At 39.6% G+C, this 24,969-nt stretch overlaps 1 protein-coding gene across 1 annotated transcript in view; it reads right to left on the reverse strand.

Annotated features, from left to right (window-relative positions):
- Nucleotides 1–795: 795 nt before the first annotated feature.
- Nucleotides 796–24,969, reverse strand: part of RAB28 (RAB28, member RAS oncogene family) — a 103,181-nt gene continuing 79,007 nt past the window's right edge. Inside the window, exons 5-7 of the mRNA XM_061583927.1 lie at nucleotides 19,599–19,702; nucleotides 12,779–12,856; nucleotides 796–1,287 (exon numbers count right to left, since the gene is read on the reverse strand). Coding sequence (XP_061439911.1) covers nucleotides 1,195–1,287; nucleotides 12,779–12,856; nucleotides 19,599–19,702 — 275 coding nt within the window. The 3' untranslated portion in view covers nucleotides 796–1,194. The remainder of the gene's footprint in view (nucleotides 1,288–12,778; nucleotides 12,857–19,598; nucleotides 19,703–24,969) is intronic.

A 24,969-nucleotide genomic window follows, 5' to 3' on the forward strand; every position in this document is an offset into this window, starting at 1 on the left:
CAGGACCTGTATCCCTGTATTGATTCATGAGAAAACGCAGTCTTTGTTTGGACATTACCCTAATAAAACACGAATTAACTACAATCGTTGGTCTGGTTCCTGAGTCACATCCTGGGCCTGACAACTGGCCAGCTGAAAACACCCTTGTTTAAAAATCCAATCAGTATCAAACTGAATGATGATGAAGTGGGGTAGGAAACCCAAGTGGCTGAAAAGGCAACACTCTATGGGCAGCTCAAAAGAGAAGGCAGACCATGGAAACTTTAATGGTAACTATCTTGTACATGAGGAAAATCCCAGGTTGAACATTTGTAAGGTAAACATAAATTCTTAAAATATCTGGGAATCCGAAATAATTATTAAAAAAAAATTTTTTTTAAGAACTAAAAAGAAATCTGAGAAGCAGATTATAAGAAATACTTTGAGTGGTCCATGTACTTGGAGGAAAAAAAGACTGATATATCCAAGTGGCATTTTATGCTGGGATCCAGCTTTGTTTCATGAAGAACACATTTTCTTCATCTGTGTTACTAGTGGTATAATCATAAAAATGGTTAATCTAAAATCTTAAAAACTGATTTAGCCCTCACAAAAATTTGCTCCTGTTGACCATCTGTTATACAAAAATATTAATAAAAGCACAAGGACCCTGTCTGCTCTGAAGAAGACCTGAGATACCTTGGGATGTAGCAATGAACATGGCAGTTGTAATTGACATGCCAATCTGTTGCTCACAGAGATAAAACTAAAGATTTCCCATAGCGATTCTAACAAAAGCAAGGACAAAATGGAAAGTATGTAAGCAAAGAGGTATTTTTGCTCCACAGCTTTATTTCAAGCATCACTGTTTATCCTGTATAATTTATACATTTTGAATTTCCCTGCCCCCCACAAAAAAAGTATTCTGACAATATATGTAAACGGCATCTGTATACATAGTTGTACTCCTTTATTGAAATATAATTCACAATAATATATATATCTCATAATATTTCAAAGTGTGTGGTCCCAACATTTGAATCTTAGCTAGCCAAAATACCTGCCTGCTGCTTTTCAACACACAGATGGGTAATAAGTTTTTGAAACTTCTAAATGCTCTACAGAATGTTCACTGTTAAAATAACATTCCCAGCAACCCCTTTGCTTGTGCAAATGGTAGTATGGCTGCCAAAGGAGATCAATACAAAAAAAAGTTCACTGAATTCTACACATTGAGCTTCTAGGAGAGTTAACTGTTCTTGTCACAGGCTCCTGGCTATAGTTTACAATATCCGCCTTCACTACACTCTGTGGAAAAGAGAGAGAAAAGAAAAACAGAAGAGGTTATAGCAAGTGAATCCGAAGAAAACACTGTTCCAAAGTGATTTAAAACATTTCACATGTTAATAATTGGACTATGACATATGGAGCATTAAAAAGAGTGAGGCAGAGCAAATATACACTGTAGTCTTCTGTTACCAGAAATCATTCATAAAGACTTTGGTATATCATCTAGTCCATACTGAAACACTTTTATAAATAATAACTGATAATTATAATAAGTGCCAATTCCAAATCTAAATACTGTACTGATTCCTTCTTGGCAAATGAGGGGGAAATAGTTCTAGCTTGTATGATTTTTCTGTCAGTTACTCTAGGGAGATGTATATTGTAGTACTGACCTGGACTTTTGTAAGGTTTGATTTTAGACAACAAAAGGGGTAGGTTTTAAGCTGTATGTGATGCCCCCCTAAAACCCCCCCCTCTATTTAGTGATCTTTTGTGATTTACAGACACACACACTTGTGATTCTGATATGGTTCTGTTCTGATGCCATTTCGTTTCCAATTTTGCAGTCAAGCAAATTAGGGTTCATATAGTAAACATTATGACAGACTGATGCCACATAGACAGAGTCAGCTATATGACCATCTCATTGTGGACAAAGAAGCCCTCCCATCTTTCTCACTCTGAATGAATCCCCATTGCTAGGTGATGCTCTCTGTCTTGTCATGCGGGCAGCTTCCTAATCAGTGCCACATGGCAAGACTTTTACCCCAACCTAGCTTGAAATGCATATAGTTCTTGCTTTCAGATGCACATCCTCAGCCACATTCTACCCCAACTAGTTAAATAGGCATGATTTAGTTGGAAAGGGCGTGTTGCCTCAGTTGCCTCAGCAACAGGGACACATTCCCTTTTCTTCACAATATTTGGCCCTTGCAAGCAATTTTGTATCTTTTTGATCACGAAAGGGGTGGGTGTGGCATATTTTGCAGAGGGAAAAAATGCTTGCAAACTTCATATGTTAATATCTGCTTTTTTAAAAAGCAAAGAACAATATATACTTTCAATAGAATAGCTTTTGGTTTTTTCCTAAGACTTGATGGTCAAAAAGAGTATCTATGAATACTTGAGCCCTATGAATAGCCCTATGAATCATGTGAGAAGGGAGAGTAAGGATGTGTACACCAACCCTGCCCTTTCCTGATGGCCCAGCTCCACTGCCCTCCACATGTTGGGAGCCTGCTTCTCAGATTTACTTTTTACTTTTTAAAAAAAATATGTTGCTCAGCCAGCATATGTGAAGTCAGCTGTACTCATGGAAGCTCCCAATACGATTTAGAATTCTGCATGGTCAGGATTCTAAATTATACAGGGAGCCTGCACAAGTAAAACTAGCTTCCAGATACAGACATTCACCCTTTCAACATGTGGAGGGTTATGGGGCCAGTGATGGGGATGCAAAGATGGGACGGGCTCAACAAGCATGCCAGCACCTTTGGTCTGCAGAGAGAAGTCCTGAACCTGAATGTAAGGACCTTATCACACGTAGTAGAGTTTCTGAGCTTCTCCTTCCAAAAGTGATACCCTATGTCACCTGCAAAGCCCTCCCTGAAACTCAGGGGAGCTTCAAAACCAGCTCTAATCTAGCAGACAGATGCTAAGAGAGGTTGCAATTGTTGGTCCCAATGTTCATCATACCGAAATCCAACTGAAATCAAAGGGTCACAATGACCTTAATCTCCAGTAAATTAACTGGGGCTTAAATGCAACTAATATTCTCTGGTTTGGGAGTTGAAATAGTAACATTTATTAAAAGGACTATCTTTTTACTACGCTACCTGAACTATTGCACTGAACAGACTTTACTCTGACAGCTGGCAGTGCTCTGCTGTTGATTATCTTCTTCAGGATACTTCACTAGTTCTGCCCTGACAACATGCTACAGTCATATGTCAAGCAGCAGACAACGAAAGGAGGCGAGTGGGAAAAAGCAAAAGAGACACAAATCAACTATTAGAAAAGGGGACATGTCCAACAAATGAACAAGAGCAACAAACAAAAGCCATCACATTCCAGATAGCATGCAGCATGGTTTGCATGCCTGCTTATCAGCTTATTTATTTATTTATTGCACTTGTATACCGCCCCATAGCCAAAGCTTTCTGGGCGGTTTACAGCAATCAAAAACATTAAAACAAATATACAATTTAAAAACATATTTTAAAAACAATTTAAAACACAATTTTAAAATTCAAAACAATATAAAAACAATTTAAAAACACATGCTAAAATGCCTGGGTATTTATTTGTGTGCTTGTATTGCTGAAGAACAAGAAAATAATCCCTTAAGTGATTTCTCTACCCATCCCTTCACAGCAAGACATTAGTTGGGCAGACCTGAAAATCCTGGGCTGATCCCATCCTCCAGTATGGAGCACCAGGGATGCCTGAGGAATCGACACAGCACTTGCACCTTTGAGTGCACGTACATGAGTATAAGGACATACATTTGGGCTGTAAAACGTGCATTTGGACTGCATTTATCTCAAGAAAAAGCTAAATTCACAAAGCCCATGCACATCAAAGCCAACAATGTAAGTTAATTTCAGCACAGGTAAGAAAAGATTCTGAAACAGGGAGGGATGAGAAAATTAAAAAGAAGGAAAATTTATGAATTTGAAAAATTGAGCTCCTTTTCTCAATTTCAGTTTGTCACTATTTCGATACAAAGGTTCTCAGTCAATTGTTTTGTGTCCCAATGACAGTGGGTATTGTTCTGAATTTCAGAAGTGAGAGATACACATACATATATGCACAAGTGAGCCATGCACATACAAAAAGACAAAAATGAGCCTGTATCCACTATGGGCAGTATTTAATGAAGCACAAGGATTACCAGTTACACAATGAGATTTCCCCCCTCTCCTCCCCCAAGTCATCCCCAATCTGCTCTGGAGGGCTGCAGGAACTCCAGAACAGATTTATGGGACACATGCGGGGAGGAAAGGGAGAAACATTCCGTTGCACAAGAAGAACATTCACCTTAGCGCTACACTGAATACAACCCTTTATGACTGGATTTCATGCAGTCAGACAATTTGAGAAGGGATTACTACAGCTGCATGCTCTAATGTTTTGTATATTCCCTGCTGCAGATACCAAAATTCAACTGTATTTAGTATAAATTAATTTTGAAACTTTTAAGTATTTAAGGACAAAACTATATTCAAAGGAAAAACATAAAATAGCCCTATTATAGAGGAACTTTTTTGGAGCCATGTACTTTTCTCTTTAACAGGGTCTTCTCTGTTGTGGCTCTCTCCCTATCGAATGCCCCCTCCTCAGAGATATGGCTGAGTTCATGTTTCCAAGTAAAGACAGACCTTAGCAAGGTTTTGGTACTGGGCCAGTTGCTATGCTGGCTTATGCTGTCTGGATTTGGTTTTATATTTAATATAATAATAATAATAAACTTTATTTCTACCCCGCCCTTTTTCCAATAGGACTCAGAGCGGCTTACAACTAAAAACAACACCATTAAAACATACAGAAATATACAATTAAAATAGAATTAAACTATGAGAAAAATTAAAAACCATAAAACATAAGTTAAAAACATCAGACAATTTAAAATAATAAAATCATATACTGTAGTCACCAATCCTATGACATTTAATCTTGGTCGTTCTCTATCCCAAATGCCCGTTGAAATAAAACAGTCTTTACTTGTTGCCGGAAAGACGGCAAGGAGGGAGCTAATCGCACCTCACTCGGAAGGGAGTTCCATACCCTAGGGGCAGCCACCGAAAAGGCCCTATCTCGTGTCCGCATCATATGTACTTACGAAGGTGTGGGGAGCACAAGAAGGGCCTCACCTGAAGATCTCAAATCCCAGACAGGTTCATGTAGGGAGATACGATCTGTCAAATAGCCTGGACCTGAGCCGTATAGGGCTTTGTAGATCAAAACCAGCACTTTGAATAGTGACCGGAAACAAATTGGCAGCCAGTGGAGCTGTTGTAACAGGGAAGTTGTATGGTCCCTGTAACCAGCCCCGGTTAACACTCTGGCTGCAGCTCTTTGTACCAATTTAAGTTTCCAAACAGTCTTCAAAGGCAGCCCCACGTAGAGCGCGTTACAGTAGTCTAAGCGGGATGTAACCAAGGCATGCATCACCCTAGTCAGATCAGACAGCTCCAGGAACAGGCGCAGCTGGCGCACCAGTTTTAATTGGGCAAATGCGCTCCTGGACAGCAATAATCTAGGCCTCCAAATTCAAAGCTGAGTCCAAGAGTACACCCAAACTGCGAACCTGAGACTTCAGGGGGAGTGCAACCCCATCCAGCACCGGTTGAATCCCTATTCCCTGATCTGACCTCCGACTGACCAGGAGTACCTCTGTTTTAATCTCAACTTGTTTGCCCTCATCCAGTCCATCACTGATGCCAGACACTGATTTAGGACCTATTTAATGCTTTATGTCTGTTGTTTATGTGGCCTTCATTGTTTTATTGTACCCTGACTGAGGATTTCCTTGTGATGAATTACAGGTGATTTTTTTCAAAATAAATATTTTTTCTTTTCTCATAGAAGTCACAAAGTTTCCCTGAGCCACTTTAAAGTTTGATTTTTTTTTGTTTTCTTCATTTTTTCATAGGTGGATTTCTTTGGAAGTTGATCCAATAATTTCAATATGACAATTAAAATATAAATATGGTTAGAACTGCTACCTATGCATATTTTTAGATATTTTTAAAAGTATAGATTATCAGATTACATAAATATTTCTTGTTGAAGATGATCTCTCCCCAAACAAAAAATGATTCACTAAGAGGCAAAAAACCTTGCAGATTAAGAACATGCCTATAGCCAACAGATATTTCTATTAAACTTTGAAAAGCAGGGAAATCGGGCAGCTATAGTGAATGCACCCGGGGAGCAGGACACCTGAACTCCTCTCTGAGATATTCAAATCACCAACTCCATTGCGAACGAACAGAGGAATGTAAAGGCATTGTTGTCCTTCTTTTATAGTAAAGGGGGACAACATATTCCCTCTGCAATACAGGTTTTTCAGTGTCAAGGTAATAGCACAAATGTTGTATGGTGCGCAATTTTGTGCTTTTGAGAACTTTGTGGCTTTGGAAGTTATTCAATCTAAATTCCTTAGATCCATACTTGGCCTCCCTCCCTGCATACCTAACGTAGTTGTTCACCTCGAGGCTGGTCTTCTTCTCTTGGAGTCCCGTGTTTGGATATACAGATTTAATTACTGGCTCAAGATGATTTTCACCCCCTTAGGGTTGGCCCCTCTGACGTTAGAAGATTCTTTTCAGACCAAGTGGAAGCGCTTACTATATAATATAACTTATGCCCTTGGTTTTTCCCCTGAGGTGCTTATTGAACTCGGGTTCTCTAAGGCCAAAATGGCTATTTTTCAACGGATCAAGGATGTTGAACTCCAGACTACTTTAAGTTTGGTTGCGGCATATCCTAACCCGGGTTTGAATCGTTGAGTTTTCTCTCTAGTGCCCTATCTGGTAAACTTAACTGTCACTAAATATAGGAAAGCGTTCACACTGGCTAGACATAATAATAATAAAATAATAATAAAATTTTATTTATGAGTCGCCTATCTGGCCGAATTAACGGTCACTCCAGGCAACATACACTGACATAATAAATACAATCTAAAACCAAAAAACCACATTCAATAATTAAACTAAACAGTATTAAAAGCTAACCCATCCCAGAAATCCCATAGGCCTGCCTGAACAGCCAGGTCTTCAAGGCCCGGCGGAAACTTATCAGGGAGGGGGCATGACGAAGATCGAAAGGAAGGGAATTCCAGAGGGTGGGGGCCACAATCTAAAATGCCTCTCTCTGGTCCGCACCAGCCTCGCTGTCTTAACTGGCGGGACCGAGAGAAGATCTTGTGTGGCTGATCTTGTCGGGCGGCATAATTGGTGATGCTGGAGGCACTCCTTCAGATAAACTGGGCCGAAACCATACAGGGCTTTAAAGGTCAGCACCAACACCTTGAATTGGGCCCGGTAGACAACTGGTAACCAGTGTAGATCTACTAACACCGGAGTGATATGATCACGGCAACGGCTGTTCATAATCAAACGTGCTGCCGCATTCTGTATCAGCTGTAATTTCCGGACTGTTTTCAAGGGTAACCCCATGTAGAGCGCATTACAGTAGTCTAAGCGGGAGGAGACCAGAGCATGTATCACCCGTGGGAGCAGATGGGCAGGAAGGTAGGGTTGCAGCCTCCTTATCAGATGAAGTTGAAACCAAGCCGCCCGGCTCACTGCCAAAACCTGAGCCTCCATGGACAGCTGGGAGTCAAGAATGACCCCAAGGCTGCGGACCTGGTCTTTCAGGGGCAATTTTACCCCATTAAACACCAGGTCTATATCTCCCAACCTTCTCTTGTCCCCCACAAGCAACACTTCCGTCTTGTCAGGGTTCAGTTTCAGCCTATTCCTTCCCATCCATTCACTTACGGAGTCCAGGCACTTGGACATGGTGTCCACAGCCAATTCTGGTGAGGACTTAAATGAGAGATATAGCTGAGTGTCATCCGCATATTGGTGACACTGCAGCCCAAATCTCCTGATGATGGCCCCCACCGGCTTTACATAGATGTTGAATAGCATGGGGGAGAGGATAGAGCCCTGTGGCACTCCACAATTGAGAGGCCAAGGGTCTGAAACCTCACCCCCCAATGCCACCCGTTGGTGCCTGTCTGAGAGATAGGAATGGAGCCACCGTAAAACAGTGCCACCAATTCCTAATCCCTCCAGGCAATCCAAAAGGATACTGTGGTCGACGGTATCGAAAGCCGCTGAGAGATCCAGGAGAACTAGGAAAGTATATCCTCCTCTATCCAACGCCCTCCTCATATCATCCACCAGGACGACCAAGGCTGTTTCAGTTCCATGTCCAGTCCTGAAGCCCGATTGGAATGGATCTAGATAATCTGCTTCATCCAAGTGCGTCTGTTTGCTTGAGGGCAGATATAATGGAATTCCCTACTGTGAATGGGTCTGTCCATGTGAGAATGGGGAGGTAGAGACAATAGCGCATGTCCTTCTGTATTGTTCTTTTTATCGAGATCTCCACCATGTTTCTATTACTCCTATCATACAAGCACTTCCAGAGGATTCTGAAGCTGGTTATCTTTCTTTCCTGTTAGCCACCTGTAATCCAATGGTCACCATTAAGGTGGCCAAATTTTGTGCAGCTGCCATTATTTGCAGGAAAAAGATACTAGACATGGAGCAAGTATTTTAATTGTTAATTACTCTTTTTATTCCCATGTTATTATCTTGTGGTTTCTTTTTGGAAAATGTAATTTCTGCATGGTATTTATATAAACTTGGCTGGTCTATGACCGAAATAAATTTTATTCATTCATTCATTCTCTGAGATATTGGACTGCCCTACAAATTTGTCAAAATGCAAACACAATTTGGGTTGGTCTTTCACATTCCAATCCAATTCCTGTGTAGCTTGGAAGAATTTGATAATGTGCCTCTGAGCATATGGTGAGTGGTGGCAACACCTGCTATCTCCAAAGATGGAGAATTACATTTTTGTATGTTTGTTGGTGTTCTTCTTACTTTGCTTCTTTTCTGTGTTACTACTGTTCCTACAGAATCTAACCTAGGAAATTATATTTCTCTCATTATTCATCCTAGAAATCTGTGTCAAATGTATTTTTATTAGTTTCAAAGCCTTTTTATTGGTCAATGTCATGCTTAAACCACTCCACTTAAGGAAAGGCAGGCATGGTCCATTAGAAACATAGAGCACACCTAGAATTTTGCTAGAATATATTTCATCTCCCACTGTTTTATCTTGTGCAAACTGAGACATTCCTCATGTCGACTGGAGATTATTCTGCAGAATAGTCAGTGCCATTATTCCACAGTTGTTTTTGGAGCTTTATTTTAGTGTTGCAAAGTGTTGCTGTACTTCACATATTCACAGAAACAGAAGGAAAAGAGAATGATTTACTATAGGAAACTTCACTAAAATTGCAAAGTAAATCAAACATACTTAAAGTGACTATCTGAACTATATGAACTATTTTAATATCGTTGCTTCCTCCCTGCTAAAACAAGATCAGCACACCACATGTCTTGTTTCTGTTATTTGGGCTGATTGCAGGTGTTGCCACAGGAATAAAGCAAAGTAAGAAGAACACCAACAAACATACAGAAATGTAATTCCCCATCTTTGGAGATGGCAGGTATATGCTCAGAGGCACATGTTACCAAATTCTTCCAAGCTACACAACAAGTGCATTGGACTGTGAAAGACCAACCCAAATTGTGTTTGCATTTGACAAATTTCTAGGGCAGTCTAATATCTCAGAGAGGATGTCAGGTCTCTTGCTCCCCTTGTGCATTCACTATAGCTGCCCAGTTTCCCTGCTTTTTAAAGTTTGATAGAAATATCTTAAACTGCAAGATGTTTTGCCTGTTAGTGAATTTCTCTGCTTTTTAATCCGGAAGCTAAGAAATGGGATCCTATGCAAGTTTGCTGAGAATGATTTGATCATTTGCATATTTATTGAGTTCAGTGGGATTTACTCCCTGGCAATCATGCTTAGGATAGGTGAAACTGACCACAGGGGATGGGGAGGGGAGGAGGGGGAGGGGAGCGGAGGAGGGGGAGGGGAGCAGGCAGGAGGGAGAGGAAGAGGACAGGTTTGATCATTTGCATGTTTATTGAGTTCAGTGGGATTTACTCCCGTGCAATCATGCTTAGGATAGGTAAAACCAACCATGGGGAGGCCTGGAGTGGGCAAGGGAGGCAGGAGAAGGAAGAGGAAAGGGGTGGAGGAAGGGAGAGGAGGGGAAGGAGGGGAAAGGTCTGATCATTTGCATGCTTATTGAGTTTAATGGGATTTACTCCTGTGCAGTAATGGTTAGGATAGGTAAAACTGACCATGGGGGAGGAGGAAGGGGAGGGGAGATGAGAGGGAAGGAAGAAGGGGGAGAGGGGAACAGGAGTGGGAAGGAAAGGATTGGAAAGGGAGGGGGAGGGGTGAAGGAAGGGGGAGGGAAGGGACAAAAGAGAGGTGATGGGAAGGAGGGCAGGTTTGTTCATTTGCATGCTTATTGAGTTCAATGGGATTTAGTCCCATGCAATCATGCTTAGGATAGGTAAAACTGACCATGGGGGAGGAGGTGGGCGGCAGGGAGGAGAAAGAGGAGGAGAGGGAAGGAGGAGACTTCAAGGGGATGGGGAAGGGAAGGGAGGGGAAGGGAAGGGAGGGGAAGGGCAAAGGAACGGGTGGGGATAGGAGGGAAAAGGGGGGAGCGCAGGTTTGATTATTTGCATTTTTGAGTTCAGTGGGATTTACTCCTGTGCAATCATGCTTAGGATATATGAAACTGACCTGGGGGAGGGGCAGCGAGGGGAGGAGGAGGGCAGGAGGGGGAGGGGAGGAGATTGGGTGGGTTGGCACTGGGCAGAGGGGAAGCCTCTTTCCTTTCCAAAAGGAAAACATTGTGAACAGTATCACTTTTTCAGGGTAGCCTCCCACCCAAATTTAAACCAAAGCTGTCCCTGGCCACATCCACACCAGACCTTTATTGCACTTTAGATAGTCATGGCTTCTCCCAAAGAATCCTGGGAACTGTAGTTAGTGAAGGGTGCTGAGAGTTGCTAGGAGATACCCTGTTCCCCACATAGAGCTTCAATCAGCGCAGCTGACTGTTAAACCACTCTGGCCACTGGAGCTCTGTCAGCAGAATAAGAGTTTCCTCTCAGCATCCTTCACAAGCTACACTTCCCAGGATTCTCTGGAGGACGCCATGACTGTCTAAAGTGAAATAAAGGTCTGGTGTGGCCTCCTCATTAGCCAAGCCAAGCAGCTGTGCGTCTGGCTTTTAGAACACTGACAGTTGTTTCTTACTCAGCATGCCTGGCGTTATCATTGAATTCAATGCTAAATGTCTTAAATTAATTAAAATTCAGCCAGGCATTTTTATAACTTTTAAACTGCAGAAGATGGTTAGAGTATGGGGCAAGTCAGTAATAGGATTACTGGTACTCTGTGAACATGGCTGATTTTTAATTAATTTCAACAAATTATGAGAACTCTGACAGAAAAAAGCCCAAAAGGGCTCTGGGTTTCTCTCTCTTTTTACATGTTGGACTCTGGATTCTGTCTGACTGTTTTGTGTATCGCCATTAAAATTTAAAGGGTTGTTAAGCAAGCATTTCTAAGTTCAGTACTGTAAGTTTTGTAAGGTTTTGTTTTGAAATGAGCTTATGGGAAGCATCAGAATGGCATGGGGGGTATTTTCAATTTAATATTGCGGAATGCGAAAAATCCATGCTGACTATAGTATATAGTGATTCTTGTGGCTGTGTAATAATAGATGCAGGTGGCAAGGGTTCTGAATTGATGAGCTGCTGATGTTCTGTGTTTGACTTTTGAATGATCATCATCAGGTAAGGTACACAAGATTCACTGGACTCCAGGACTCAAAGAATTATGAGAAGAGCTCAATTTCATTAGCAGAAGAGCAGTGTTATCTGCTCTTCAACAGTGTTATCTGACCTCATAGGACTTAATTTCTTTGCAGTATGCTTCCTGCAGCAGCTGACAGAGAATTCCTAGACTAACTGAACAATTAATTGCTCCTCAGAATGCTGGTTTAAATCCTATGTTGTTTACAATAGCTAGGCTAGTGACCCAAGTTTAAGCCATTGTATGGCATAAAACTAAAACAATTGGATTTTTAAAAGAATTTCAGTTCAATTAACAAAGAAATAACATGACCTCGTTGGCACACTGTTTAGACCCATCTCCAGATCTGAACAAAGATGTGTTCCAAAAGCTCCAGGTTCCATCATTTATCTGATTCTGGGATTGGCAGATTTGACAGACAAGTCTATTTTACTGTATACAAAATATTGTTGGTCTGGAAGATTGATTATCTTCTTTAACTGCATGTTAACAACGCTATACATTGAGTGGCAAAAATAAAGTGCAGAACTGAGTCATAAGTCAATTCAAACGCCAAGGGGTGCCATGGGGGAACAGTGACACCTTTTATGCTGCACAAATCTTAATGTCATACACATTAACTTACTGGTTTACCATTTTTAAATGGAGCCAAAATACTACTCTACTAATGAAATAAAAATGTATGGGCTCAACCCTCTCCTTCTGACCTCATCCTACTCCCCAGTAAGTGAGGAAAACTCCCAAGAACGTTAACTATAGCTTAAAAAAAAAGTACTGCGACTTCTGCACAATGAGCTTGAAATACCTCTCTGGATTATGAGAAAAATGTTGGAGAGTTGTGGTTATTTGCATATCTGTAAGTGCTTTACAATTTGTGACTAGAAGAGTGTAAGAGTTTGCCTAGGTAGGCAAGGGACACAAAACTGCAACACCTCACAGTAAAATAAATTATTAATTCACACATTTAAAAGAAAATACATCAACTAGTGAAAGCAATATACTCAGGAGTATCACCTGTGATAGCTCTATTTCCGCTTTGTTTAATTTGACGTCAAGAAGGTCGGCAGCAATTCTTTGAAAACACAGGAAGACCTAAGTAAAAAAGAAAGGTGCAAGTGATTAGAAACAGACTTCCTAGAGTTTCTACAAATACAACAAAAAATTCCTGAGCTATAAACAGTGAAATATAAAAAAACCTGTGCAAGATATCTCAAGAGCTCTCCTTTTGTGCCAGCAACTGTAGCAATATTTCCATACATAATAATTTCAGTTAATTTAGAACAAACATTAAATTCTGCACTGATACCAGCTTCGGTTAGCCTTCAGAGCACGACAATAGGCTTTTGTACAGACCTTCTAGACTGAAATAATACTTAGATTAATTTGACAAATTCATTAAGATTACTTAAAGAAGAAGAAGTAGTTTTTACAGAACATCCAAGGGAGTCAGGTTTCAGCATGTCAGGACAATGCCAATCTGGTTTACAGCACTGGCAGATCAATTTTTAAAGTGCTTATGAAAGACTTGCTTTCAATCTAATTTAAATCCTGCTGGCAGCTGAAATTGTTTGCTCAGCTATCTACATTAATGAAGAAAGAAAATAATTTGTGATTGGAGAAAAATGCAGATAAAAGACTTTCAACTAAATAATCCATGCAAACTAACATTATTAGTTTGGTGTTGTTGCTTCCCTTAAAGAACAGGATTCTGAAGTTCATCAGGCAGAAAAGTGGGGAGGCAGGATATGCTGGACGTTTGGGAGGAGACAACATAAAAGGGAGGGATATTGGGCTGTGGATTTGATATAATTAGCTACAGACTGTTTTTCCTTTCATGATTTAGAGGCAACACATTGACTTTATAAAATCTGGCATGCAACTGAAATTTAAAAATTGGAAAAAATGGGGAGCATCCAAAATAAACCCCTAAACAGAGGAAAATGTGTCTCAAGATACTGAAAAAGTGTGGCTATGCATTTCAGCCAATTATTGTTTAAAAGCCTTCTTCAAGGATTAAACTGAAAAGCAGACTGTAGAGATGAGTTATATCTAACTGGCAACTACACTACAACTGGCAACTACACTAGTGGCTTCCACTAGTGCAAATTGGGGCGCTGGATTTTAGCTGATTCTACCCTACCTACTGCAGCCCTCCACATTATATCCTATTTGTTTCCTCAACAGCAGCTTTTGAAGTGTGTTGGGAAGAATCAGCAAAATTGGGTATCCTGACTTGTATGAGAGGATACACTTTCCACAAATGCAAAACCATCACTGGATACAATCCATTGTTAACAATACTGGAAAAAATGTTGATCTCTGCAAAGTGGCTCCATTGATTAGATTTTTTTTAATCTCCTTGTTCTGAATTTGACATTCTGTTAAGGCAAGAAAATAATATACATGTTCTGATATGAGACTTTTAAAAATATATCAGCTGCAGAATTTGTATTTGGCCTTGAATATTTTACGGTACCTGTTAAAAATGAATATGTTTAATCCTATAATACAACAGATTTTGTTACAAATATCCTTTAGACTTCAATGATTCATTTATATTTTTTAAAAAAACTGAATGGAAAAAACAGATTATGAGCTAATTACTTCTATGTATTCTGAATGAACTATGGAACCACTGATAGCTTTGTATTTGGAAATTTGTTGTTATTGAAGACCAGTTGCTGAATTAACTGAAGTAGTTAACGGGTAACAGCCAAACTGAAAAAAGTAAAAATTGTGTGATTATGAATGAGATCAGGTGTGGGAAATGTTTGGTCCTCCAGATGTTGATGAACTACAACTCTCATCATTCTCAGCAAAGCATGGCCAATGGCTGGGGATGACGGGAGTTACTGTTCAGAAACATCTGGAAGACCAAACATTCACACCTGAATTGGATGCTAATCAACCTAAGAGTATTCTTTCAGGATTCTATGAGAAAGGAGAATAAAGATAGATCTGGAAAACAAAAAAAAGATGACAGAGAAATTAAAGGCAAGGTTCAAACTATGGAGATTGGCTTAATTATGGACATGAAAAAAGATTTGGATTTCCTGGCTGTGATGGATCCTGGAGACAAATATTACAGTTTGGAATTCAGCGCTGTCCCTGAAGGAATTGAAGAGATTGGAGATAAAGATATTATCGGTTCAAAAAAATTCTTGGACTGGAAGGATCTGATGGAACTTGAAATGGAGAAAGTTAATAGAATTAATCCCTGTTTTGTGTCAATGGAAAAACCTTCAAGAGATGTACTAGTGTATCATGTGGAAAAGAGGAACAGAGATGCGGCTTTGCAACAATACTTCAGTGATACATTTGGATTTGATGGCAAGAAAATATCTGTGATGGAGGAAATTCCTATCAGACTTTTATTATATGACTATGACAGCAAGATTTTTGGGTGCGTAAAGATGGAAGATGGACCCAATATGGATAATGACAGAAGAGCGATTTAAAATTACTGGACTTAGTAGATTTGATGAGTTGGATTAATTAGCATGTTTATTTAGAAAAAAAATTGATTGACATATATCTTAAGGATTGGAAACTTCTCTTTAACTTTTTGTGGAAGATTAAAATGATATGATGTTAATGAGATTTGAAACCAACTAAGATAACTGTTGGAGGAAGGTGATTTTATAATCTATTAAGAGATAGGTTTGTTATATATTATAGATTTATAGCTGAACTATGACAAATCGGAAGTCAATATTCTTTCTTTTATATATATATATATATATTTCTTTTTGTACTGTACTAGTTATTGATTTGTGTTGTTTTCTTTTTGTATTGTTTTGGTTTTGAAAATTGGAATAAAAATTAATTGAAAAAAAAACCCTAAGAGTATTCTTTAATTCAACAAAATTAAATTAATTTATTTTAACAGAAAAAGAAAATATTTCCAAAATTTTCAACATGGCTGTTAATAGAGAAAAACGAGATAACAGGGAGGAGGAAGAGAATAAATCAGAAACAATTTTATATCTATATTCAAACGCTTTGAATACTATATTTTCTGTAGTTTATAGAGAAACTTTTAGAATTTAAAGCTTCTGAAGATATGAGATGTGCAACACAAGCCTATGCTTAGCTGAATAGATATGCATAGGACTGCACAGTTAAAGAAAAATGTAAGAATGCTCTGAGGGTTAAAGGAAGGACCCCACGCAAACTGTGAAAACATTTTTTCTTTATTCTTTTTGTGTCTAACCCTACTTTGCTTGTTATATCATTATTTCTATATTTTGACACTCTTAATGATGCCTTGACCACAGTTCATGATTAAATCTCATAACACTTGTATTTGTATAACACGTGCATATTTTGTAATATAGAAAAATCCAATAAAAATCATTTAAAATAAAAAAAGGGGAAAAAAAGAAATTTGGAGAGATGAAAGAAAAAAACTGAAAGTAAACTAGGTGCATAGGGAAAAAAGATGAGAGAGCAGACATTTTGAGATTAAATAAAGAGAAATATAATACTTCAGAAAAATTATTAATGCTAGTTGCTGAAAAGGGAGTTGAAAAAGACATATGCCGACCGACAGATTATGGAAACATTAAATTAGAAGTAAAGAGCTGAAACTAGAAATTAATTAAAGAAAAAGCTTCGAGTATCGTTTGCTTATTCAATTTATATCCCGCCCTTCATCCCAAAAGTATTAGTAGATTTTGAAATGAAAAAAGGGGTATAAATTTGAGGGGTGTTTCAGAGACAGTAGAAACAGGCAATTAGTGAAATGTTTGGAAAAACAATGCTAAGTATTTACATTATATCCTGTAGGCACTGAAGATGGCTTTAGTGTTAATTTTGACAGCAGTCCACAAATATGGTTACCAAGAATTTAAATACAATGATCAAAACTGAGCAGCAGATTCCAGTATGGCAAAGCCATGGTGTTTTGCCCTTTTTTCTTTTCTTTTTTTCCACTGTCAGGATTTTCCTTAGTAAACAGCTACAGTTTGCTGCAAGCCAGGCTGTTGGTCCTGGATCTTATCTTTCATCCTGATCCCATTCCACTGACTCACTAAGTTGAAGCAGGCAGTGGCATTTTTAAATCTTCCCTTTACTTCTGTTATAGTATCTACTCATATTCAATGGGACTCACTCCCAGGTATATGATTGCAGCCTCAGTGTATGTGCTACCTGGCTTCCATGTATGATTATATCTGCTTTCATCTGCGTTTCCATCTCTGCAGAGGTCTTTTCCACTCACTAGCCACTGGTCTCCTCCTGGCAAGTACCTGCTGCAGGCTGCAACACACATTTGCAGCTGGCCTTCCCCCCCCCCCTCCTCAGGGCCTGGTAATTTCCACCAAAGGAAAGGAAAAGAACTGATCTTTTGCACCATCTCCATCCTTTTGTCTTTGGGAGACAAAAACAAGAGAACTGGTTTGTGAAGGATGGAGCTGCTGCAGGGAAGGATGTGGGTAGCCCTGGTGTTGAAAACAGATGCTTGCTGGGCTGTGGCCTAGAACAAATGAAGCTCTTTCAGGATGGATGCCAAGAATAGAGAACTTGCCTAATGCAAGGGGCACAGAGAGTTGGGGGAATTTTAGCTATGCATATGATAGTTGCAGAGACTCTGGCTTATGGGGAGTGATGACATCTGTCTTATAAGCCCTCCTTAATTCTGTTGGGAGGGACAGGCTGTTCTTGCTTTGGCAGACCAGTCAAAGGCACCAGCTAGTAGAAATAATGGGTTGACCACCAAGCCCAGCCATAATTTGTGGTTCCTGCTCTTTGCACAATGTCAGAATAAACCATGATTTATTGTTAAATGAATGATTCCCACAGTCTAAGTGAAATAATTATCATGTTTGGGATGGAACTAAATTTTTAAAAGGACAGGAGATCGAAGTCTTGACAAAGATTAGTCCTAATTTCTTAGATCAAAGAAAAAAAGATTTCTTACAAATATATTTAATCTCAATTTTTCCAGGTTTAAGTGAGCCAAGCCTTTAATGCATTTGTTAAAAATGAATGGATCATTGTTATTATTACTGAAGCTCAATAACTTTTGCATTTGAAACAATGTCCAAGACTTCACCAGCTAAGGCAGGGATGGAAAACCACCAGCCCAGAGTCTGCAGCTAGCTCATGGGACTTCTCCCCTGAGGCCCAACCCCTTCTACTGCTTTATGCCCTGCCTCCTGTGCCCTGCCACTCCTCTCGACATACTCAGGCATCCTCTGCAGCATCTGAGCAGTCTCAGAAGCACTGCGGTATCCTCAAAGGTGCTCCACTCATCTCCCTGTTCTGTCAAAGCAATCATTACCTGATTATTGCTCAAACCTCACCTCAGGAAGATTGTACAAGTCCTGCTTGGTCACATCTCAAATTAACTTCAAAAGCAAATAGTGAGGAGTCTCAGACTGCATGGTGGAAGTGGTGGCCTGGCAAGAGAGATGTACATCACTTTGCTTTTGTTGTGGGGGGGCAGGAATCTGGATGCTTCCTGAGAAGATGGTTTGTTTTATATTTTTCGGGTTTCTAATGTTTTGGGGTTATTGGTTTCTAATGTGTGTGGGATATGGGGAGGGTCCTTCTGAGCCAGTATTGTTACAGCATGTCTATAGAAATAAAGAAAATAAAATAATAAAATAGTATCTCAGAAACACAACGTGATTTAATCTAGGGCTACAAACCAGGCTATAAAACCAGGTTCCGGTGAATAAGACTACTGGAAATTAAAAATTGATTAATACCCTTCCCTTTAATGTAAAAACATTTCCAGAATGGCATACTATTGAAACAGAAAACAATATATTCTAACACATAAAAATACAACAGCAAACAGTAGAGTAAAAGCAACAATTTAGAAAGCTCTATCATAGGGTAAAAACCAATAGATTGTTGTTCAAATGATTGAAGCAGGCCAGCAACTTTTGGATTTGATTGATGAAACAATGGCTAAGACCAGGGCTGGCACCAAACTGTGGAAGGCCCTTGGGCATAAGACTGCAGTGGGCCCTCAGAAGCGGCAGCACAGCATGCTGGCACGCTAATGCGGCAACATGGGTAGTGGTGCGGCTGGGCTTATTTTAAGCCCATGCCAGCAGGGGGAGGGGTGTTGCCTGGGAGGGTGTCTCCCGCTCCGCAGTCCATGCCAGCTGTTACTGCAGAATATGTTCATAGGTGGTGGAAGTGTCCATGAACAAGACCTTATTGGACAGAAATCCTGAGGGTGCTTGACATGACAGGTACAGACTGATGCCTTAGAATTATTGTTATTCATCTGTATTCAGACAACAATAATCTAATGCATAATCTGTAAATTGCAGACAAGCTTTGTATAGCTGAATGTGAGAAGATCCACTGGTTACTTAGATTAAAACTTGAATTTGGGATGTGGCTGTCTTGAGGAAGAAAAATCCAGAAGTTTAGAATATGAAAGAACAAATGCAAACAAATGTTTTTTCAGAAAAAGATAATGTTTATTAAGTTTTAGAAATTATATGAGTGGATATATGATTGTGAAACTGCAAAAGACAACATGCAAAGAATATTTAAAATGTAACCATCAGAAAGGTATACTCATTAACAACAACAACAAAACCTCCAAACATTAATTTAATATGCCGTCTGTTTTGGAAACGAATACATCTTTATTAGAAGGAATCTGATCAAAACACAAAATCCAAAACACTGAACGAGTTTCAAAATAAAAAGCTAACATATATTTTTAATGCTTTCCCTTTGGAAATTTTTTTTTTAAAGACCTGTGATAAATAACATTTCACAAAAGCTCTGGAGAATGGTAATAATGTCTTTGGATAATATTGCTGTAAAAAGTACTTAACCATATTCATATATTCATTTTACTTACGGAATCACCTGTCTTGGCTGACACAAAATGGCTGCTAGAATGATTTTCCTGGCAAAATCGAAGATGTTTATCAACTTTTACTGTCCGCAGATGCTCCAAATCAACTAAAATAATTCAGTGGAAAGAAAATGGGGGAAAATGTGTGTAAAAAAGCATATTTAGATACATGTCTTCAACAGTAATCACATTCTGACCTACAATGAGTCACACCAGAGGCATGATCAACCTTTTCTCTTCTCTTTGCAACAGAAGAAAGAGGAGACAGGAGAATAGGAGAAAAATGCCAGAGGAAGACCAATGCAGTGAGACGGTAGAACACAATGCTCCTCTAAGCATTATTAAATTCAGCACCCAGAATGAGAGCTGGGTTGCACAAGCCAGCCTTGTCCCCAACATCCACTCCGCTGCCAACACTATCCCTGACATTCCCATTGAGTGGGAAGATCTGAAGGCAAAATTCTAACCACATTCAGCTGAATGTGCTTTGAAGCCTCCTCACAGTCAGGAACCTTGCACAGTCTGAATAGGACTCGAACCTTTAACAATTGTACAGAAAGAGACATTTCAGCAGGTCTTGCTTTTTTTGCCTTAATAAAGACCAAAATTCCGTCTTCTATACCACCACTAAAGGCCCAATAACACTGTCTTCCTTTGCCTTTGACTCCCCTAAACAGAGAAGGAAAAATACATGCTTATATGGTAATAAGTGTTCCTGTGTTGCACCTTTAGATTAAAGTTGAATCCTAAGAGTGAAAAAGCTAAAGAATATGGCATTATATTATTAATGCTTTATTTTACTGTAAAAATAATGGTCAGGATCCCAAGGCCACACAAGTAGTTCCACAAGCCTTTGGTTATATTACACATATTCTGATGGAGTGCCTGTTTTAGTCCTTTGTGCAAAAAAAAAAAAAAATCTGGCATTCCTTTTGAATATCCTAGTAAAGTAACCATTGTATTATTTATTTGAAATTCTTACATCCTGCCTTTCTGCCTGACAATAGAAAAGAAGAAGACATTTCTAAACTTTTATCACATTATGATCTATCTTAGCATGGATTGCTTCCTCATAGCCTTTTGCCAGCTAAAGCTTTACAGAGCAATCCAACTCAGAGGAAGCCAGCGTAAGTTGTGCTGGAGCAACAGAAGCCAGTGTAATGTTCCACTGCATCCAATTGCCATTCAGGGGCCTCTGGGTTGGCTCAATGCCGGCTTAGCCGGGAGCTGCACACAGGGACCAGAAAATAATAGCCTGGTGTCCTAAACACCCCTACCAGGGACTAAGTCCTCTCCGTTGACTTCTATTGCAATTATTTTCTTAAACTGGCCTTCTTCCTGGCATAACTTTTGCCTGGATTGGGACCTGCTGGAGAGCTCCGAACATGAGCTGGATGTGGTCTAAGTCCCCTCACCTTGGTCTCTCCCCCAACACACCCCTTGCTTACACTGGCTCCAGTTGCGCTGGTCTCAACTGAGCTGGGCTGGCCTGGCTGAGCCAAGCTCAGGGACTTACGCTGGGGTAGTCTGGCTGAGCCAGGAGCCAGCCACTCAGCTGAAGATCCACCACATCCAATTCCCCTCAGCCTCACGGAAGTGCGAGTTGTACTCTGTCCTTAGTCTGCAATCCTACAAACACTTATATTAAATCCCACTGGACACAGTGGAATACTTCTGAATGAACATCCATAGGATTGTACTACATGTCACACTAAGATTAAAGATGTTGTAAAGAAGGTTGTCTCAATTATCCAGGCAATTCGAGAACTTTTGTTTGGTACTAATACATGGAAGGAGTAGAGGAAAGGGCAAAACTGATGAGCCACTGATGAACCAACAGGAAAGTCCAAGGCAAGGTTCCCCCATCTGTGAATCCAAGTCAGTCAAGCCTTTTGTTCATTACCTTTTACGTCGGTTTTTATATGCAGATCTTTAGCTAAAATAATTATTTCCTGTGTCACATAGCTATCCACACTTCTAACCTATAAACAGGACTATGCTTTTATTGTCTGATAAACAGTCATCATTCCCTTAACGGGTAGAAAGTTTTATCTTGGCTGCCTCTAAAATTGATCAGTGACTGCCTAATGATACTAACATATAAGTATATGTTTAAAAGTTTATGTATTTTTAAAACTCTTTTTTAAATATGACTGATCTTGAGAGCTGGTGATTAATCTCTCTATTTCAGCACTCACTTCTACAATACAAAGACAACATTCCTAGTATACATATCAGTTAATATATATACATATTTGAGATATGTCTATGATTAGTACTTAAATACCTGAAGTATCCTATAGAAATCATAACTATTATTTTATACATTATAACATTAATAAAGAATGGTGTTGCATGACCCTCGGTGTTGGGGACTCAGCCTTTATATACAAAAGATCAAAAAGTTTGTTTTCACTTTTAAGTTAACCACAGTTCTCTACATTTCGCTGTAATGGGGAAGCAGATATCAAAATGTAGTGTGATTCTGGTTTGTGCAAGCATAATGCATTTGCACAAGTTTAGATGTAACAGGGAACTGAGGTTAGTTCAAAAGAAGCAGACAATTTGATCTCCTCACATGCATAAAAGAAGGGAGAGGGACTATGTAAATGCAAAGCTTGTGCTCATAACAACAAACAATGGTTTCTGTAGAGTTGGAAAAGGTTCAGAAAAAGGCAACCAAAATCTCCAAGGGATGGAGCAATGAGCAAAGGTTCCTCAATGAGGAAAGGTTGTAGTGTTTGGGGCTTTTTAGTATAGAGAAAGGACAAGTAAGAGGTGACATAATTGAAGTGTTTAAAACTATACATGGCACGGAGAAAAAGAATGGAGAAAAACTCTCTCTTTCTCTCTCATTCATAAGATTAGAACTTGGGGCGAGGTAACAGCGCATGCTGATGATACCCAGCTCTATTTCTTTGTTAATATCTGAATCGGGAGAGGCTGTGCAAATCCTGGACTGGTACCTGGACTCAGTGGTGGGCTGGATTAGGGCCAATGAACTGGGTCTGAAACTTAGCAAGATGGAGGCACTGTGCGCTGGTGGTTCCCAAGTTCAGATAATTGGTCAGTTGCCTGCTTTGAATGGGGTTGTACCCCCTCTGTAAGAGCAGCTTCGTATTCTGGGGGTGCTCCTGAATCCATCCTTGTTGCCAGAGGCCCAAGTGACCTCAGTTGCTAGGAGTGCCTTTTACCAGCTTTGGCTGGTAAGACAGCTGCAGCTGTTTCTGGACTGGGATAGGCTGACTACTGTTGTCCATACACTGGTAACCTCCAGGCTGGATTACTGTAATGCGCTCTATATGGAGCTGCCCTTGAGGTTGATCCAGAAGCTGCAGCTGGTGCAAAATGTGGTAGCGAGACTGCTCACTGGGGCAGGGTATTGTCAACATGTCACCCTGCTGCTGAAAGAATTGCACTGGCAACCCATTAGCTACTGGGCCATGTTTAAGGTTCTGGGGACCAGGATACCTAAAATATCATCTTACCCCTTATATACCCAGTCGGTCACTGCGCTCTGCAGGTGAGGGCCTCCTGCAGATATCATCTTATCAGGAGGTCAGTTCTGCATAACATAGGAAGCAAGTCTTTAGGGTTGTGGCACCGACACTCTCGGAATTCTCTCCCCTTAAATATTAGACAGACCAATGTCTGTTGTTTTCAGTGCCTACTGAAGACCTTCCTCTTTCAACAAGCCTTTTAAGTAGAGACTTTATCCCAGTCTGCATCTGTGTTGGAATTGCTTTTTAAGATGTTTTAAAGCTTTTTTAAAAAATAAGTTTTTAAAGATATTTTGTTTTAATATGTTTTTAAATTTGTTTTAATATATTTTAAAGAATGTTTTAAAGATATTTTAGAGTGTTTTTAGTGGTTTGTTTGCCACCCTGGGCTCCTTCTGGGAGGAAGGCCAGGATATAAATTTAATAAATAAAAGAATAAATAATAACAGAACATGTGCACATCCAGTAAAGCTCAATGTTAGAAGATTCAGGACAGACAAAAGAAAGTACTTCAGCACATGGAATAGTTAAATTACAGAATTCGCTCCCACAGGAGGTAGTGGAGGCCACCAACTTGGAGGGCCATAAAAAAAGATAAGAGAAATTCATGGAGGATAAGACTAGCAATGGCTACCAGCCGTGATGACTATGCTCTGTCTCCATGGTCAGAGGAAGCATGCTTCTGAATACCAGCTGTTGGAAACCCCAGGAGAGGAGTGTGTTCACTCAGGTCCTGCTTGTGGGTTGCCCAGAGGCATACGGTTGGCCACTTTGAGAACAGGATGCTGGACTAGATTGGCCATTGGCCTGATCCAGCAGGCTCTTCTTACATTCTTGTCTGAAGCTGACCTATATCTATTTATTTGTCATTTAATCAATTTGTCTTTTGAAAGTACTGTTCACCACTTCTTATGTTTAAAGTAACACTTTAAGAGCTATTGCAATTTAACCAATTTGCTTATGTTTACCTTTATTACAATCAGATTTCAAATTACTTATAATTTTTTTATTTCCTTGTGATCAAATAAATCCTTTAAGGAAAACCTTGACTTCAGCTTCTTTGTTAACTACTACCCACTCCCCCTTATAACAGACACATACTCCAGCTTTTTCACATTTATAAAATATCAATAATTTTTTAAAACATCTGTCAAAAACGTAAGGTCTTTCCATCATTTTTAAGTAAATGAAGGTAAATCTGAAGGCAAAGGCTTCAGAACCATTGACTACAATAGGCCTTCTTTCTCTAAAACATTCATTATTTGATCTCTTAAGAGTATTCAAAACACCAGGGTAATATTACCTCTTATTCATAAGTGCCATCACTGTACATGTTCCTTCACAGGGACAAGAGTATGTCACTGCCCAAAAGAGCTTATAATCACAGGGGAAACAGAGGAAGGGTAGGGAAGACATTCATGGGTTTTTTTCCATAGGTTTTTATTGTTTTTTCCCAAAATGTACAACAACAGGGAAACAAAAAGAAATGCAGGGATGGACCAACCGCCCCTGTAAAAGCATAAAATAGAGACATAGACCTCCATCTGTAAAATACAAATTACAAGTAACCCAGAATACAAACATTCCAACCTCTCAAGAGTTCACAGGTTCGTCTCAATGTAAGATCAGCCCTCTCCGAAGAATATTATGATTAACCAGTGGACAAATATGCAGATTCTTGTTTACATTACAAAGAAAAGGAAAGCAGACCTTGTCAAAGTGGTCCTTTTTCACAGCACCCTTTATTGCCCTTGAATATTGAGTAAGGCACTCCGAAAGCACAATAGACCAAACTCTTGAAAACCAACCTGAGAGCATAAGACCTATCGAACACTTCCATTGAAGTGCTACTTCCATTTATGCTGCTGCTAGCA

Source organism: Rhineura floridana, chromosome 9 (genome assembly GCF_030035675.1).
Source record: "Rhineura floridana isolate rRhiFlo1 chromosome 9, rRhiFlo1.hap2, whole genome shotgun sequence".
NCBI classification, from domain to species: Eukaryota; Metazoa; Chordata; class Lepidosauria; order Squamata; family Rhineuridae; genus Rhineura; species Rhineura floridana.